Source organism: Orbicella faveolata, unplaced genomic scaffold, assembly GCF_042242905.1.
Source record: "Orbicella faveolata isolate gen_17 unplaced genomic scaffold, um_ofav_v1 contig_37, whole genome shotgun sequence".
Classification (NCBI taxonomy): Eukaryota; Metazoa; Cnidaria; class Anthozoa; order Scleractinia; family Merulinidae; genus Orbicella; species Orbicella faveolata.
In genome coordinates, this window is record NW_028301566.1 from 1,803,963 (window position 1) to 1,823,381 (window position 19,419).

The 19,419-nt window shown below is 38.3% G+C and overlaps 2 protein-coding genes across 5 annotated transcripts; both read right to left on the minus strand.

Annotated features, from left to right (window-relative positions):
• Positions 1 to 851: 851 nt before the first annotated feature.
• Positions 852 to 5,122, minus strand: LOC110062552 (uncharacterized). The gene is made up of 4 exons (XM_020769480.2): positions 4,880 to 5,122; positions 2,700 to 2,960; positions 1,921 to 2,118; positions 852 to 1,444 (listed from the first exon to the last, which is right to left on the minus strand). The coding sequence occupies exons 1-4, from the start codon at positions 4,950 to 4,952 to the stop codon at positions 1,230 to 1,232; spliced, it is 747 nt and encodes a 248-aa protein (XP_020625139.1). The 5' UTR covers positions 4,953 to 5,122; the 3' UTR covers positions 852 to 1,229.
• A 2,657-nt stretch (positions 5,123 to 7,779) lies between these two features.
• Positions 7,780 to 18,859, minus strand: LOC110062517 (uncharacterized). 4 transcript variants are annotated; one of them, XM_020769446.2, is made up of 5 exons: positions 18,820 to 18,859; positions 18,507 to 18,531; positions 11,874 to 12,843; positions 11,256 to 11,318; positions 7,780 to 9,143 (listed from the first exon to the last, which is right to left on the minus strand). In XM_020769446.2, exons 3-5 carry the CDS (start codon positions 12,717 to 12,719, stop codon positions 8,655 to 8,657), a joined length of 1,398 nt encoding a protein of 465 aa, XP_020625105.1. In that variant the 5' UTR covers positions 12,720 to 12,843; positions 18,507 to 18,531; positions 18,820 to 18,859; the 3' UTR covers positions 7,780 to 8,654. The 4 variants fall into 4 exon arrangements, with proteins under 4 accessions (XP_020625105.1, XP_089131801.1, XP_020625103.1 ...); XM_089275675.1 differs by lacking the exon at positions 18,820 to 18,859 and having other exon boundaries at positions 18,507 to 18,633; XM_020769444.2 differs by lacking the exons at positions 18,507 to 18,531; positions 18,820 to 18,859 and adding an exon at positions 17,194 to 17,341.
• Between the last annotated feature and the right edge of the window lie 560 nt (positions 18,860 to 19,419).

Sequence of the window (19,419 nt, forward strand, 5' to 3'; positions counted from 1 at the left end):
TGTTAGTCTCCTTCGCAGCCGTTATTAGGGTCGTCACGCAACGCTTCTTCCCCACTGTGGGGGAGAAGCGTTGCGTGACGACCCTAATAACGGCTGCAAAGGAGACTGTGTGTGTGTGCTAAATAAGTGTCCCTATTCCTCCAGGTGCCCCTGTACTAATAATCGTTCTCTTGGTTTAAGTGCACCAATTCCAATAAGTGCCCAGTTTGCAAAATAAGAACAACGTATAAAAAGAAATTTAAAACCCTGGCTTCAATTGACATTATCCTGCATTGCAGAATCAATGGTATCCCTAGCGTCACAATTGCTTCTTTCATGTCAGGGTTCAATTCCTTCAAATGGAAGATCTCACTTCTAGACACGTTTATTTCAAAAAACACAAATAAGCCTCCTTTAAACATCAAAAATAAAATGAATACCCAGCTGCTAAATTAGGCAATGAATAAATTCTTGAGCAGAGTACACATCAAATGATTTTATCAGAGTGACTTTTTTACAATATGTCAACAACAGAACTTTAAATTAGTTCCTGATCAGCTTTTGTCATTTCCAGACGATTTTCTGTCATTCCCAATAAAGCTGATTAAAATTTTCTGTTATGCCGTTTTGAAAACAAATTTAGCCCTGTAAGACAAGTAAAAAACTGTGGTTGTATTCCAGTGACCCTTGCCATGAGGTAAGAAACAAAAGCATAGGACCCCTAGTCCAGTCACTCTCTGTCACGAAACGCTACACCCTGGGGAGAGAGGTACGTGACAGGGAGGGTCAGAACTGGACTATGGTGACCCCAGCCAGAGAGGGCCGTAGCTACATCAATGAAATGGACACTGCAAGACTCAGAGACTCCTGAGGACACTAATTAAATTTCTTTTTTAATGACAGTTTCTGGAGATTTTATATTATTTTACAGTTTATTTATACATTTTACAACTGTTGCTCAGTTTGAGGCGAAATTTAACAAAAGCTCGTGAAAGCTTCCGACATTATGGGGATTCAGTGAGAGAGAGAACTAAGGACTAACAGCGCATGGACTGAGAATGAAGCCGTGAATGATTTGCAATACAGATGAGAATGCTGACTTTTCTTTATCAAGTATATTATCTAAAACGGTATTCTTACACTTGTAAAAGATATATTGATTATTTTCTTTTGCAAAGGTTTGCGAAAACGTTGAAACTGAACATTTGTTAAATTTGCATCACCTAAAAACGTAGAAAATGTGAAACATACTATCCTGACACCAACAGGGTTCTTGGTAGCATGCAGATCATCACCAGTATCACAAAACCCACAATTAGCCCCGCTAACATGTTATCTTGAAGTTGCTGCTGTGTTTGAAGCTGCTCCTCAACCTCTCTTTTCAGTTTTTCGTAACTTTCACTTCTTTTCTTTAACTGTTCTTCGTATTCGTTGAGTTTCCGCTTCAACGAGCGTTCTCTTTCACCTTTGAAAACAAAAAATGCTTTTAATAAAAAAGGAAAAAAAATGTCGAAAGCATTCAGTCACAGCTTGCCCTATCCACTCTTTTTTTTCTGAGAATATTGTTTTTCCGGCCGAGGCTGAATATTCTTATTTTTCTGCCGATTTTAGGCTGACAATATTCTTGTAAATATTCTTAGATTACAGCTTATGACATTTCTGTTTTCGAATGTATTTGGTGCCTCGTTGGTGTTAAAGTAATTTTGGAGCATAACCTGCAGGCCTGATATGACGCACAAAACTTCTCGCAGCAGAAATGTTTTAAGCATCGAACACACGGCTAGTGCTGTTTCTGTTGTTTTTTGGCTAGTTTGCCGTTTAGAGAAAGGCAATATTACGTATTTTATTCCAACTTTCAAGGAGAGTTCGAATTTCGCGCCTCTGAATGAAAGATCCTTCAAAAGAAATACAACAGTTTTTAATTGACCAGAGAGTACTGACCTTTTTTCTCGTCCAACATTTCTCTGATAATTTCGATCTTGGTGATGTTACTCTCAAGCCGCTCTTCGTGATTTTTCAGAATCCTTGTGTGATGCTCAAGTCTACTCCAAGGATCACCTGACTCGGTCCGCTCGTCATCTTCGTTGGTTGATCCAACCAGTAGATCAAACACAACATCTTGCAGGTTGGACTGAATATCTGAAGCAAGAAGACAGTGGACTAAACAAATGAAAATGACTCTTTCTAACGGAGACTTAAAAAAACAAAGTAAATAAATTACAATATTTAGAAAGAGAAAGTCGACCGCATCAACCTTAGCTAGTTTTCATGTGACTCCTCTAGATCTATCCTGGTGGAATTGGAATTTAGTGTTGGGTTTGCAGAATGAGGAAAACCGGAGAACCTGGAGAAAACCCTAGCAGCAAGAGAACCAGCAACAAACTCAACCCACATATGACACCGGGCCCGGAATCGAACCCGGGCCGCATTGATGGGAGGAGAGCGCTCTTACCCCTGCCACCACCCTGCTCTACTCTCCTGATTTTTCAAGAATAATCTCCCGGGACATAATGATATATCACTACCTTGGGTACCTTGATTCTTGACATTTTTCTTTCATTCCTGACAAGAATGAGCTGTTCTCGAAACAGAGCTTCTTCGAGACTTGTCAACTCCATGGAAATTATTTGCAATGACAAATTCACCTTTCTTCCAGTTGTCAAGGATAACCAGAACATTTGCACTAACTTCCTTTAGATAAAGATGATTTTACTTTTTACCTTTCTCGGTTTGTTTCTCTTTCTCCTCGTGCTCCGCGGTAAGTTTATTAATAACATTTTCTATCTCTTTTATCTTAACACCATGGTCCTCCAGAAATTTTCTTTGGTTATCTAACAGACACTCTAACGTTTCCAGTTTCTTGAACAATTCCTCTGTGGGTAAGTGTTCAATTTTGTGTACTGATCCATAATCTCTATTCTGTTCCTTGGAGTCTCCACTTGTTAAAGACTTTTTCTCTGGACGACTGCTTTGGGACGACGCTGTACATTAAAATTCACATCGATATAAATCAGCAAGCAGTGGACATACTATGAAAACAGTTCATTTTAGGTTCAGATAAAAAACGTAAACAGTAACTGAATTCAATTCAATTCTTTTATTTACACCATATAGGGGATTTTAGATACAATGAAAGATATCTTGTAATATAATATTGGCCGTTTTCACACTAGAGACGGATAATCCGTCTACGACGGGTTATCCGTCCATTACGGATAATTCGTCTTAGTGTGAAAACGGAACGGGGCTCATTTTAGACGGATAATCCGTCTATTTTTATCCGTCCGATTATCCGTCTATATAGACGGATAATCGGACGGATATAAATAGACGGATTATCCGTCTCTAGTGTGAAAACGGCCAATGACTTTGTAATATAAAAAATATCTTTGTAATATAATAATGAATGGAGGAAATAATAAAACAAAACAAAACAATTTAAAGGTAAAGTAATGAAAATAGTAAAACAAGTTAAAAAATATGAAGCCGTAAGGAAATAAAATTTCTTTGTGAGCGGTGGTTAAAGTAGCAAGAACTTATATAGTCTTCATGCTCTCTTGTCGTCGGTTAAAGTGACATGACGAATTAAAATCATGACAAGATAAGTGTTGTAACTGATCAAGACAAAATAAGCTGCAACTGTTACAATGCGTTGTTCCCATAATGTTTTAGAACCAATTCATCAAGCCTTAGTGGAACGCTTGAGAACTTCAGTATGTTTGTACACAAAAACAATTTTAGTTCAGTTACGTTTACTTGTACTAGTTTTTAAAACGTTCATACCTTGAAGGAAAACTTTATAATGTAAATACGATCGATGAATTTAGGTTTGTATTGATGAATCATGGTTTCCTAGCGCGAACTTTGCTTCAAGCAACGCTTCCCTTCAATGTAAAAATATGAATAGATAATTCGGACGCGGCGTTATTGATAATGAGTTTCACAGAATCTATGGAGGACAATAATAAAAAAATATAGAAAAATCTACTCAGTAAACATCGTAAGAGAGAGAAATTTTTTAAAATGAATTACGCAGAAGTGCCGGATGTGCGTATACTCTTCACCAATACACAGCTAATAGGGATACCTTGAACACAATAGCTGGTCAACTAAAAACTGAAGTCTATTAGTGAACAATGTGGAAAGTTACCAATTAAGAATTCACAAACATATATGTGAAATGTAAATTAGGGAGCTAGTTTATCTGTTAAAGTGCTAATCTTCATGGACTAATCGGAGCCTCAAGAGATATTTCTTTCGTAATAGATGACAGTTTCATAAATATTCATTAGATGAAATTATGCAGCCAGTATGGATCTCATTCTTATTATCGAAGCAGAAATGACGCTTTCCGACAAAGAAGATAAAAATTTGGATGAAAGAAGTTTCATTTTGCTCTACAAGGAGGTGCATCATTTTTGAAATGTCGTTCCACAAAAACTCTGTATTTGGCAAGTAGGAACGGTTCAAACCTCAAACAGTTTAGGTCAAGGTGTCCATCGAAGATCAATTTAGAATAATTCAGTTGCTTTCTGATCTTCGCTGCAAGTGCGGGAATTTAGCTGACATTAGGAGCATATCTTCTGCCAAAGTATAAAAATATCTCTAGTTTTGGGCCAAAATAACAATGTAAATATATGCTGCAATGTCTGTTTTTGAAACTATCTGGTGATAATAACAGCACATGTATGAATCCAACAACATCACGGAGTCACGGAATATGCAACGTCCGTGTCACCATTTTCTTCGTTTCAGTGTCGTTTGATTGTAAGTCCACAAAAGATAAATTCATGTTTCTGTCAAATTTTGAGTATTTTTATTCGAAGCATTTTACCACAAACTACCGTTTTTTAACTGTTATCATAAAAGTGTAAATGGCAAATAAAAGTGATATATTTACCCTGTTTTGCCTTGTCGTGCGATAACTCAAGTTTTTCGCGCCATTCCTTGATTTTCACCACCAACTGGCCCATTTGCTCGGCGAAGATTAACCGGGTTTCAGACGGATAGCTTCTTTCAAGAGTGCAAAACAGCGCCTATCTAAGTCCCAGAATTCGTCCCCACTAAGTAAGTTGTAAAAAGACCACATATGTTTAACATTCAAATTAATTCTTTCGTCTGGAGTCTCTTGTGCTTCATGTTGTTTTCACTCAAGGGATGCAGCTGTGAATTTCTTTGCAGTTTCATTGGTTAAACGATTATTATCTCACTTCATCATATTGCCTGAACGATTCAGCGCTAAAATTCATCGATTGTTAAAATTTCCTTTGCGTGCAGGTGTAGTGCATGTCAGTTTATCTATTTATTTATTTACCCGGTCGCAAAGATCGCGTCGTTTGAACTATGTTAACAAGAAAATATCAACTGGCACGAAGACTTCAGAATTCAGTGCATGCTCAGTAAAGATGATTATACTGCGCAAAAATTTGGCTCAGTTCTTTTTATAGGTTTGTAGAATTTCGAATAATGCACTTTAATATTTGGAGTCATTGTTGAGTCAAAAAATAAGCAGGAAGCATTGTTAGCATCAATATATTTGTATTAAATAATTTACCTCTTGTCGGCCTAGTCATTGAAAATATTCAAAGTCGTTTTTTATTAGCTCTTCGACATATCCGTTAGCCGCTATGGTGGAAAAAAGAATATTTGCCTCTGAATAGTTCACCTCTTTCTTGTTCCGCATCTAAAGCGAGCTACCCTAGGCAGCCTGAGGATATGGTCAAACAATTATAATATTTTGGAAAGTGGTAGAAATGTATTAATCTCTTCAATAAATTTCCCAGTCATCTACACTAAGCGATCGGCGACACCATCTGCGTTCATCCAAAGATTTGCATACGAAATTGAAGAAAATAATTGCAAGAAAACAACCTGGCAAAACGATTGTCCAGTTTTGAAAGGAAAGTTTGACGGACAGGTTTGGGGCGGTCCCTTTTCGCAAAACTATTAGCAGATTCATGACTAACATGATGACTGGACAAATTTTAAAAAGTACTTTTAAGTTTTAGCTGTATCACGCTGGGTGCATAGAGAACCACATCGTGCAGAAAGTCAGCTACAACTCTCGCAAAGTTCCATAGTTGAACGATAACAAGTTTACAAAGAAAAAAAAAGGCTCTGACGTTGGGTATCGTATACTCTCCAGCTGTAACTATTTAATTAATTGTTTGGAAGTGATCTACGTCTTTTTTTTACCTCGCGTACTCAGAAGGATAAAAGGATGTTTCGTGCTAGTACATAACCATTGAACCGGGATTAAACCCGGTATTCAAAGGCCTTATCATCAATATTTTATCGCGATAATGGTTTGAGTAACTTTAGAATTGAATAGCATTACTGTTAATCTTTTTAGGATTAATTAAGGATAAATTGATTAAAATCGCTGCCATGCCCCCGATACACTTCATTCTCCCGTTGTTGTTGTTTTTTTTATTCCTATTGCAATTACAAACAAAAGTTATCCCATTATTGTCAGTTTATCGAGATTCAACAGTTGCTATCACTGTAAAATTTCGCTTATAGCGGACTAACAACCTAGCTACTCTCATTCTCAGACGGTCCGGGTCGCTCGCGGCCACGCGCTTTCGTCCCTGATCGATGACAGCAACAGGATCGTGAGATTCAGTATCACGTGCAGCGTGATACATGCTCTAATTAACGTTTTCACTCTGTAAGTTTATTTCTAATCGTATTAAATTTTTCCGAGCCAAAGGGCTCAAATCGATTAAATCTAGCCACGTCTAAAAAATTGTGAACACGGATCTAAAAACTAATTTATTTAAGAAAAAACGCATTTTGCTGTTCTGTTGACTTGTTCCGCGGGGTTTTAAATCGGATCCGTAAATTGGGCAACTGTTTAAATTTTCGATTCAGTTATTAGCCTGTCACGGTGATGGGCTCCTGATTTAGTTCGATCTGAAGTTAAATCACAAGAGCTCATATTCTACGGCCATTTCAACTTTAACAGAAATGATATACACACTGGGGTTATAAACAAGACAACACAACGCATGTTAAAAAAAACTTTGACTAATGACTTGAAGATTCGTATGCTTCAACAGACATCCGGAGAGAGTGGCGCAGGGTAGAATAAAATCCGGTTTAACTGCTACGAAGAAAGACTGGAATCTGATTATAAAAGTAATAACAATGGTGATTTACTGATAATTTACAGGCCTATCGTAAGGTTAGCTGGAAAATATTTTAACATGTATACAAGGTTGGTAAAGAAAAAGTTTCTTGCTAACCACAGTTTCATTAAGACCATTTAAAGCTGCGTTTAAATCCCCCTAATCAATAGTGTCTCTTGTGGACCTACAATCCACGGCCTAGGTCCTTGCGCCCCCCCCCCCCCCCCCCCCCGTCCCGGTCTGTGGTACGCCTGGATCAGATAGCAAGAAAATGCGTTGACAAGCTATTTTGGGAACAATAGTTCATTACGAGAATAGAGAAACCCCTCCCCCCGACAAAGTTGTAAACGAGCAATGATGACTTCATTACGACAAACAACATTGAATTGGAGGGGACCGGGGCGAACTGGATTTCTCTTACAGACATTACAAAAGTGGACAAGCGTGCCAAGACTTTTGTCAGGGATTGTAGCTTGCAATAAAGGCTCGTGTGAGGAATATCATTTAAAAGAGACTGATGTCATCAGCATTTGAAAACACTCCTCACATTAACCTCAGTTGCAAGCTAGTCCCGGTCCAAAACCGAGAACACGAATATGGTCTATAAACGTCATGGAGCTTGATATGTAGATAGAACCCTACCCTGAACTAAATAAGCATAATAAAAACATTGTAATTCAAACTTGTTTTTTTATTATTTTCCTCAACAACAGCAAAGCGCCATTTACACAACCTTCACAAACTGATCATTATACAAAAAAACATCAAACTTGAGCTTGTGATGATTTCAATCACGGCACTCGCGTGCGAATAACTTACACTAAAGCAACCGGCGAAGTAGTTCGATAAGAAGTACTAACGCCCCAAAAACAACCCTCACTCTAAAGTAAACTAAAGTTACTCAGCATTTTTATCTTCTCTGACGCTACTATTTCATTTTCTACTAACACAAAACTAATTTGAAAAAGTAAAGGAAGTTAACTGTTTGCCTCACTCAATCCAATGTATACCACGTTAATTTTACGGTATATTGTGAGATCTTTTTTTGTTATAAGTACTCTTTGATTCAAACCTATTTAAGCTAAAAGAACCTGAAAAATGTTACACTAGCAAATTTCAAGCTATCCTAGACTAATGTATTTTAAAATCTATTCATTAACGCTTAACCAAACCTTTACATAAGCCACATAGTACCTTAACTAAGGTTTTATAAATCATCGAATACAATCAATAGTATAAAATATCTGTCCTATGATGTCAATGACTGATCATTCTAAAATCAGTCTCTTACACGCAAAATCGTATAATGGAAATACGAAAAGTTTAGAAAAATACTTGATTTGGGAATAAATATAATTTTCTCTGTGAACAATCCTGTACACTACTGGGTTAACAAATCGATACTAATTTGTATAATTAATAGTAGAAAGCATAGCCATGTATATAAACATAAACGTTCGTCTATTATTTGGTTATAATTAAGACGTGAAAATATAAATGTTGTCAGCCGCTTTATGTTGTTATTGTTTGATATTAAAGTCAACTTCACTCATCTTCAGGAGTGGGGGAAAAACGCGAACGGCGAACAAATCTTTTTCTTTTCTTGTCGTTTATGACGTCACTTCCGCCTGGCTGACTGTTGTGGCACACATCACCCACATACGTCACATCCACGTGTTTTCCTTTTTCTTTCCGGATGACAAATCTCACTTTCACGTTACACTCTGGTCGCTTGCATTCCGCTCCTCCTCTGAAGAACACCGCTGAGTGGATTTTGCGCGAGTTTTCTGATCTCACGTGATTATTCTTGAAGCGCAAACTGCACCATGGGTTGCTTTCTTTAACTTTGCTGAGAAAGATTCGAGTCCAGTCCCCACTCAACAATCGGCCTCCACTTGGAAATGTGTTGATTGGAATTCTCTTCCAGTCTTCTTTCGTCAACTTAAATCTTGCGGTTGTTCCATCGATGTTCTTTCGAAAATACTTTTCGGGTTTTCCGTCTTCATCACCTGCATCTGATGAATCAGAATCGTCCTGCAAGAAACGAATTTTTGTACGGTACAAATTATTGAGACGCTCCAGAACCGGAAAATTCATAGTGACAGCTATCAAACAGCAAACAGGGGTTTTTGCTAGGCACTTTCGTAGGATTTGCATCAGCACAATCGCGGTTGTGTGATACGAAAGAACTTAACCGTGACAGTGTAGACTCAGTAGCAACAAATCTATGTCTCTGAGACAGGACTGTACGCGCAGTTTCTCGCAGTTGCTAAAAAATTAAACTAAGCGCGCTATTTTTTTGATTGAATACACTCTCTCTTTTTTTATAAGAATACACTTTGTAAGAATATCGAGGCTGAAATTTGCAATGAAATTTGCGAAATTATTAAAAGGAATATTTTAAGAATAGATCCGAGGCTGAGAATTTTGAAAATAATTTATTTTTTGTGCTGAAAATACAATACAATTATATGTTTTAACTAAACTGTATAAAAATTATTCCTTCCCTAAACGGCAAAACTAGTGAAAAAACAACAACAACAAAAGCAGCACTAGCTGTATGTTTCTGCAGGAAGTTCTGTGTGTCCTATCAGGCTTTATTGCCTGCAGTCTGGCTCAAAAATGACTTCAACGCCATCAAAGTCGTGATAGAACAGATGATTTGACGTTCTGTCGGCATAGTCCGCTTTTTATTCCTATAATAATTAATTTAAAAATATTCACAAGAATATTTACCGCCTAAAATCGAAAGAAAAGTAAGAATATTCAACCTGGGGCGGAAGATAATATTCTTATATAAAAAAAAGCGTAGTCAAAATGAAAAACTTGGCGAGTGCTCTAACAGAGATTTACCACGATGGCACTTGTTTTCCTGTCTAAACAGAGACTAGAAGAAGAGTAGAAAACGGAAGTAAGTTTCTTAGAAATTATGCAACAAAATTTAGGAAGACTATTTTACTTTCAAGCTTATCAGCGTCAGGAGACCGCTGACAAGTTTGAGCTGTAACTATCTTTGCTTCTGTTTTAAGTTAATTTTATTGTTAAGGTCATTGCTCACATTTGCATTGCGCATCCTTGCTGCGCATAATTTATGGCGTCATTAGCGCGCGCTTGTGCACGCGCATATTGAACACATGACGAATTTGCCTTGATATTGAGCTCTGTCAGTTGAAAAATGGCTCTAGCTCACCACCGAGCATGGGCAACCCCAATTTTTTTTCTAGTCGTTGTAATCAACTAATCATAAGCTTTGCGTGAGAAAAGACTGATCTAATTTCTATTGCTGAAAATTGAATAAATAAGAAAAATAGCAGATACACTGTAGGCTTTTCTATTTTGCAGTCGGTAACCACGTCAAGAAATTTGGTTCAAATTTTTAATCAAGGATTTAGCTTTCTGTCTGAATCAAACTTAAACGTTTATTTGTGTCCGACACAATGTATTGACTGTAGTTTAATGCGTGTTCTTATGAGTCCGGGCTTACAAAGATGTTACAATTACTGGGAATGCGTTCTTATAATAAGCATTAAATAATGCCAAAATGGGGCACTTTCAATGCCTCACTGCTCCTTAATGAGCATGGGCACCCCCCTTTTTTATTTCAAAATTGAAGTTATCATATGACAAATATTCAGTGGACAAAGTTTGAACAAAAATCTATTGTCACTTTTATTTCAGAGGAATTACCTTAAACCTCCAAACTTAAATACGTTTTCGGATTGGAGGAGAACGTGTCACGTGTCGTGGGTTAAACTCAGTAACCCCTGGGGAAGAAACGACTTGAACTTTCGATTCGCACGTGATCAGATCGTGCACCTTGAAACCGAGGCGAATTTGTTTTACCAGCTGGCGCCAAGCAAGTAATGTTTTCGCAGCTTGTTTCTATTTTTGAGTCGGGAGGAATAACAAAACACTTAATGACTGGCCCCAAAGGAAACAGTGAGTTTTGTTTCCCCGAGGGTCGAGGGGAAACAAAACCCACTTTTTCCCTTGGAGGTGGTCATAAAGTGCTTATTGTAAATTATATCACTGCCAAAAGCCTTATAAGTCGCCCGTCAGGTATATATCGGCACTCAGATACACTCCACGAGGGGTGGTTGAAGCACAGGTTATATAAAACAAACAGGTTTTAAAACAAAGCCTTACCATGTCATCAAATTCCTGGTGCTGGAGATGATCTACTCTGATGCCTTGGACTGATGACTCAACCTGAACGTGTTGAAAACAAAATCCCAGTTTGTAGTCAGTTACTGCAGACTTTCCAGAATTCATTCGTTGGTTACATGTAATTAATCGATTATGGATGTACTTTCTGAAACCTAACAACTTTCCAAGACTGGCATATTATTCTACAACCTTGAGACACTATAATCCCTTCCACAACTGAACAAAAAACGAAAGTTGACCGTAGGCTACAACGCTACAATATCCAAGTTGCTGACAACACTGACTTAGGACCTTGTGTTAGAACGGGCAGAAGTTTGTTCCAGCATTAACACTGTTGAAAATCTCTCAGGTTTACAATAAGAGATCAAATCTCATTTTTCTTTACAATGTGAGGCAGTTAGGTTAGGAGAATAAAGAAAATAATCTGTTAGGAGATATTGCCTAGATTTGCCAGTTAGGAGAATAAAAACTTCGAGAAAGTTTATGATGAGTCTAGACAAGAACGGCTCTGTTGAGCTAGGACCAGGGCAGGACCTTAACAACAAAGAGGCCAATTTTTTTCCATGAAAAAAGGTGCAAGTTAATATAACTGATTACCTTTCCAGTAACATCCGAAATCAATCCATTCCAACTGGCAGGAACCATGATGACTGACGGGCGTTCATTTCTCAAACCAAAGGCGGGAATATGCGATGAAGCTGGAGTGGACTGATGATGACAGGAACAGCTACAAGAATGCTTTGGTTGAATTCCGATCTCATAGGTTGTCAACGCCCTGTGGGTACCCCTGTATGGATTCATTTGGTAAAGCGGTGCTTTCTCTTGGCTAACCATGTTATAAGCTTGCACCTCTCCTTTAGGGCCCAACTGATCAGATGGCAGTGTGCCGTACGTATTTGATTGGTAAGCAGGAAATCCCTCGGAAGCACCCGCCTGTTTGGTCGTTATTCCCTCATAGGATTCAGAGGGGTAACCATGCGTTCCACCGGTCCCCACTTGAGTATCTACCCCCCTGTCTTGACTCCCCACGGAATAATAATACACTTCATGGCCACCGTTCTCATAAACTGGAACAGCCGTGTACACGTTCAATATCTGTCCGTCACTCATTTCAATTGCAGAACCACTCGCACGATAAGCCTGCTCTGGCAGCTGTGCCTCCATGACACCAATCGATTTCATATCGTAAGGATTCGAGTCGTTTGTCGTCGTTCCTTCGTGGATACTCGTATCCACATTGGCCGTCTTTTTGTACTGATCAAGGCGAGTAGTCGTCATGGCTACAGAATTGTTGTTATCAGGGGATACAACAGCATAATGTTCCACCTGTCCGTTTGAATGGTTTTGAGGGTACATACTCTCTACTTCCCGACAGTCAACTTCATCAGAGCCGATAGGTTCGAGTTTTGGACAAACACTTGTAATGTCGTGCAGTGAATACATGACGATGGACGCTCACTGATTTGTCTGCTCCCCTTCCAAAGCCAATACCATAGGAAATCTCTAAAATGCCTGACGTTCCACCACTAAAAACATATCAGCTGTTCAACGGCAATCAGGCGGTGGACTAAAATAAAATATATATATATAACCAATGCATGACTTATAGCAAGATCATCAACTCATCCCTACTGTAGTCAAAAATTTACTCCCTGTAAATCCTTTAGCTGCCAATTTTGTGACTCAAACGTAATGAATTTTACCTCTCTCTTGGATATTATACATATAAAGCCGAAACAGTGACTTGACGATGGAAAACACTTCGTTTTCGAATAGCTCAATCTGATAATGGATATTAGAGGTAGATGCCGTCAATCTGTTAAAATCAAGATTTGTTTCCGTTTCGTCTGAGCAAAATGGAAATTAAAGGGAGCAAATTTTCTTTCGGACAATATCTTTAACAATGAGGGTCATGTTACAATTTCTGACCCAAGCGCCTTTTTCTGTTAATAATGCAGTTTCAAATTGTTTCTTACACGAGAACAGTGGCCATGAAAAGAACAAGACTATCTAGCTAATAACCACGTATTTATATCGAAGATTTGCCGATTTTATAAACAATTTCTTCGCCATTTCATAATGGGTAAAAATCTGCTAGCTGAAAATAGGAAACGTTGAAAGTCATGTTCCTGGTTCTTTTATCGCATCAGGTATTCAGGTAGCCTGCGTCGCAGACAGTGTTAACCGCCGGTATAGTCCTATATCGGGGATTTTATGACACGTCCGGCTGCAACGTAGGCTAGTATTCAGGATATGTACTTGTTCTCTCGTCCGTATTTGAAGAGTGTATCAATTCTAATTTTATTTCGGCTAGGACAGTTTCTATCCGAAAACATCTTTTATAATACCCAATGTAGCTGGTTAAATTTGCATCCCTACTGACAAGCCTGTGTTCGTGCCGTGACACCGCCTACTCTTAACAGTATTTTAGAAATTAAAATTAGCCCGAGGCGATCCGGTTTGAGTTACCATATTCTCCCAAGATGCAAAATGGGAACTTTACTAAGAGCACTACTGAGAATTGCCATTTGATCTTTGGGTACGTGCAGATAATTTCCAGAGTTGACCCAGAATTTCGTTTTCTCGCCACAGGAAGGAAATTACGTCAAAGCAAAACTTAAAAGGTTGGAATAATGGTTTTCAGTTGCCATCAGCGTTCTTTTTTTTATCTTAACATTTTAAAATATGAGCCCCCGTTGTTGATTTGTCCAGACAGTTTCAAATAAACCCTTTCTTCGTTACTGGGGCCATTACAGTTTCCATACAGCAAAAATTTGTCAAACCATAACTAAATAACTACTATTGGTCGAACACAGTCTCGCAGAAATTGCAATATCAAGTCGAATATCCCTTGCCCATACCGCTGTCGCGTGGTCGCTGTCATTCAACTACATTGCGTTTGTGACGAGACAAGAAGACTACAAGAGGAATAACTTCTGTTGTTTCAACACAAATAGAAATAGCTTTATAAGTTCCGCAGGAAGATAAGATCATGTGACGATAATGTGATGGACTTAAAACGGCCATTAACCACCGTAATGTAATAACAAATATTCGGGATATTAAATCAAATCTTTATTTGGCTTCGAAAACGTACTCTGTTATTCATAGCTCTGAGTCACTAAAACTTTTACTTTTCGTTTCAGGTCAATTATGACAAAACTAACGAAACAGGAATTTTAGAAGCATCATACCTAAAATTTCGCAAGCTTGGCTGACGTTGTCATATCGGTCACGCAATTGCTTCGGCAGTTGTACTTGTTATAATTGATCCCCGTTCTAAACTTAACGCTTCTAAAGTCCGTTTTGCAAGCATTTGAGATCAGAACACCTAGCGCAGTTTAGGAATATACACTCAGTTACGATTTGTGATTTCAGTTCCTAATCGGGCGCAAACGGAACGTTCTGCCCAACATTTTGACCCGCTGATTAAAACGAGTTACAATGTCATCGGTGAGCAGTGACGCAGAGCATAAAGTTATTGTTTCTCATGAGTAAAGTGAATAATTTGGACTTAATTGATCGAATGAAAGTTCTCGATTATCAATCTGTATAAGATCAATCGAGAAACACAGCCTAGCGCCTCCGCTAGAAAATGTGTATTTCTAATCAGTTAACCACAAGGAGAATTTTAAGAACGTCGGCTTGTATCCGGCATTATGAACCGCACGTTCAAACAAATACTTAAACTCATGGCTTGAGTCACGTGAAGATTATTCAGGCAGATACGCCACAGCTTCAAAGGAAAAGAAAACTCGAACGTTTCGATTAATAGACGAATTTGACATCACGGCCCGGTACTGAAAAAAAGTAACGACTTCAGCATTGTGTAAACAAGAACTCATAATTATTCACCTCCACGTGGAATGAATTCACCCTGACATTAATCACAGGTTCCGTGATTTGCATCAGAATATATTTAGGGATGTATTCTAAAACCAAACCTTTGTACCATCTTCAAAATGGGATAACTACGAAATGACAACTAAACTGTTGAACTTGATCTGAAGATTCGACTGTGGGGTCTAACTACAGCCGTTGGACTACAGGAATGTGATTCCGTGACTCGAGCCTGCTTTAGTGAACTCAAAACAAGCACAGTGTCAAGGTCTAACCTTCCTCTGCTAAATATCATCTGAATCTGAGGTCTTAAAACACTAAAAAAAAACTTCTGAAACTAAGCTTAATAGTATACTCTGGTCTTGCCAGGGTTTCGAACTCTTGGGGTTCTCAAATTAATCATCAATTTTTCCGACCGTTCGGCATGCACAATATTTAATATAATCAGTATACATTTCGAGAATCACCGACTGAAAATATCACTTTGCTATGAAGCATATGGATACTAAACACCTCGTAATGGTCATTAAATAACAATTACGACTAAATGAAGACAGTTTAGTGACGGTGTACATATCATAAGTTAGAAGTAAGCGAAAAAAGGCAAAAACGTACCTCGATGCTGGAGGCGTGCCGTTCTCACACGGTTGTCGCACTATCTGAATGGTGTGACACAGCAACAGTGATGACACTCATGCTGGGACAACCGAATGAGTTCATGGGAGGGTGGGTGGGGGTCAAGCAATAAGCAAAAGGGCAAGTGAGGTTTAAAAATTGTTTGAAAAAAAAAACCAGTCTACTTTGGGTTTGCTTGTGTCGTAGATCTTTCTGATCAGCATTCTAAATCATTTAGATCGAATTCGCCGACTGGTGAAATGTAGAGTAAAATTTGACAGATTTGTTTGAACGCAGTATGTCGTTTGCATCTCATGTCACCGTTACTAGTTAAAAGGAAGTCAAAAATATATTAATAGGCGAGGGCTGAGGAATCCTTGTCGAGAACATTTCTTTGATTGACATCATAACCGGAAAAAACGGTTGGCACATGACTGAAGCATGGTCTAGGTGACCTATCGATTTATAATCAAAAACGTGCTGAGTAACAGGAGAGCGTCGATTATTTGAAACAATGCTAGGCAATGTGTGTCTTATCCAAGGCTTTCAGTACATGCATCACGAGGAAGTTTAAAACTGCACGTACAAAGAGCGACGCGCTGCAGCGAAAGCTAAAGGAATTTGACTCAGACGGGTGCCGGAAGGCATTCTACACGGGTGTAAACGCAGCCAGCCCAACGACGGAAATGTTAAATTCACTGAATATTACTCCTTGAGCACAATAGTGTTTTGTAACGGGCAGCTAATTACAAATTCAAATTTCGTTTACAAATGTGTAGCTTCACTGATCTGATAGCAATCAATAGCGGTAACAAAAGGGCTAAAAATTATTACAAATTCTTGATGACGAATGAAGCAATCAATAAAACGAAAAAACCATTTGCGTGTTGGCCGTTGTTTGTCTTGCTCCCCATTGCTTTCATTTGGAATTCTTGAAAATAAATTTAGATTTGACGCTCGATTTGCATCACAGTACAAACAATTCCCTCCTTGATATCTTCGTAGCGTCAAGCTGCAAAGATCTTCATCCAAAGAAAAGTAAATAATTCAGATAGTCTTGTCTTGGTGATAAATCGATTACAATGACCTTGTTTGATCACTTTTTCCAGCGGAATGTGATTGATTCCGGAATTCTAGACCATTCTATCTCGATTATGGAAGTGTTTAATACACCTCCAAAATGTCTTCCGCTATTGAGTGTCTGTCTGCCGACACTGACCCCGAGATTCAGAAAAAAATACTGCTCACCACAACTTACTTTCCTAAAATTAGGAACATCTAGTTGACTAGCGTTTGGTACATTATCATAAACAATAAAAACGATAAAGGAGGGGAAATTCATTCTCAGATTTCGGCGGAAATAAACGCAATCGAAAACATGCTTCTAACGGCGTTATTTAGCAGAATGAGTCCCACTTTCGAATGCCTACGTACTCACCGTTTTGTTAATAAGGATACTTACTTAAAACTTGTAGCTGTGTGAACAGTGAGGGAGAAGAGCACTGCACATCTAAAAGAACCACAGCGAACTGAAACTCGTGCTGTTCTAAATCGCGACACAGCAAACAATATCATGTTATTGACTGCATTGTCGGACGGGCGACTGGTGTAATTCAGGGGGACTGGAAAGTTGTTTTCGTAGCGGAAGAGAGAAAAAAAAGCGAAGAAGAAGCCGAAAACTTTTAATTATACACTGTCCAGGTGGAGAGGTACTCAGCAAAATAGTGAAGACTATACAGTATTAAGCCACGATCTCACGTAACATGAGTTGTAACCTAAGTTCGCCAATTGCCCATAGCTTGTACGGCCCAATACGAAAAGGTGACAAAGTGAATTCTTAGAAACCCATACTAAAGATTTGTTTTTAACTCCAAGCAGTAAGTAAGTTAATTGTCTTAACTGTCACAGAGTATAGTCAGGAGAATTGGTTGAAACTTTAATAATGATAATTAAAAAGAGCAATTAAAATTTATAATGCACAGACTTCCAGGTGATGCTCAGTCGCGCATAAAAATTATAATACATTATAAATTTAAACGTGGAGGATAAAATGAAATTACTTTATAATACGTCGCTGGATAAAAACATAAAAACGATCCAAAAATATTAATAAATTTAACGATAAGCTGAGATATGAGATCTGCTAAATCAGTACTGACAGCTGTATAGCTAATGGGCGGAAATTTTTAACTGACACCCGAGTACCAGATCTTTTTTCGACCCTGTTTACCGGATTTAAATTCAATCGCCCGACTGACATATCCCCTAACTATCAATCCTAATATTTATCATTCTCGTTAAATTTTTTTCGCTCTTATTTCCTCTGTATTGTTTTTCAGTCTTAGTACTATTAAAGAATATTATTTTGTGGTTTAAATCAATTTGAAGGAAATTGTCAAGTGGTGCTCGCTTGTGTTGAGAATTGAAGTCGCCAAAATGCGATTCCTGTTTATATATCGGCATCAATTGGTCTGCTTATCAGCCTCCAAAAAAAAATATCGAAAATCATTTAAATGTAGACGGACGGACAAACCTGTTGACTGAGAAGAATTGATACCTGGCTGTGCCATAAGGTCTGATAGCAATATAAATATCATAAAACACGTGTGTACACACAGTCATAACCGGTAACAATCTGATTAAAAGCCGTGCTTGTTAATTTTTTGTTAATAATTTCCTCTTGTGTACACGTGTTTTTTTTTTCCTGGTCTTGTAACTGTTATTTTGTGACTGTTAACTCCGAATTGAATTCGAAGGTGAATATAAAGTACATACCTGTTTTAAGCGGCGCTTGGATGAGCTGAAAATGAAAGTCAAAATCGTGGAGTCAGCAGAGGAACTTTAAAGCAAACTGGTGATCTCTGAAATCAGGTGGAAAACGGCCCGGGATATCACTTCTTCAAGAGCTCAGGTACCTTTGACCAATTGTATTACAGCATCATTTAGTAGCGTTTGTAAAACTGAGGTCACGAATGAAAGTTTTTATCACTTCCTGTTCTCAGAAATCTCAAAATTACAATATAACTATGAATATAGTGAAAGAAGTTTCCTGGAACCGCAGGTTTAAACAAAAGAATGAGGAACTGACCTTTCATTTTAATTCACAAGAAGGCGTGAGGACTCTCTTTCCTTCAGTTTCCTAGAATCTTAAACAAAGAAGGAAGCTTAACGGCATCCGTGGCGAGGTCATGACAAAACAAAACACCCGAATTGAATACATCTAGAGGTAACCTGAGATGTTAATCCTGGTTAAACTCTTCAATCTGTTTCTCGAAAGCCCCGGAAACTTTTCGGGCACGTAAAGCGATTTTTAGTTCATCTGTATCTAAAAACGGAGAAGTGTATACGCCTGAAACTTCTTGAATGAAGAGAACCTCTGTTCGTATTCAGAATACGTGAGTAAAACAGCTCTGTAATCATTAGGTTTGAGATTTTGCTACGGCTTTCCGGTTGCGAAAACTTTTCGGGAGCTTCAAGCCCTCTGTCACGCACGTGTCAAAGGAAACGTGCGAACTCAGGAGTGGCTTTCAGGGAACTGTCTCGCGCTGCGCTTGCTTGAGTAACGGGAAAAAAAAACAGTAACGCAAGCGATTTTTTTTCAGTACGGAATTGTGACTTTTACTTAATCCAGAAAGCTCATACAAACTGTAAACCCAGTCCATGAACAAGGGGTGAACACAAGAATTTC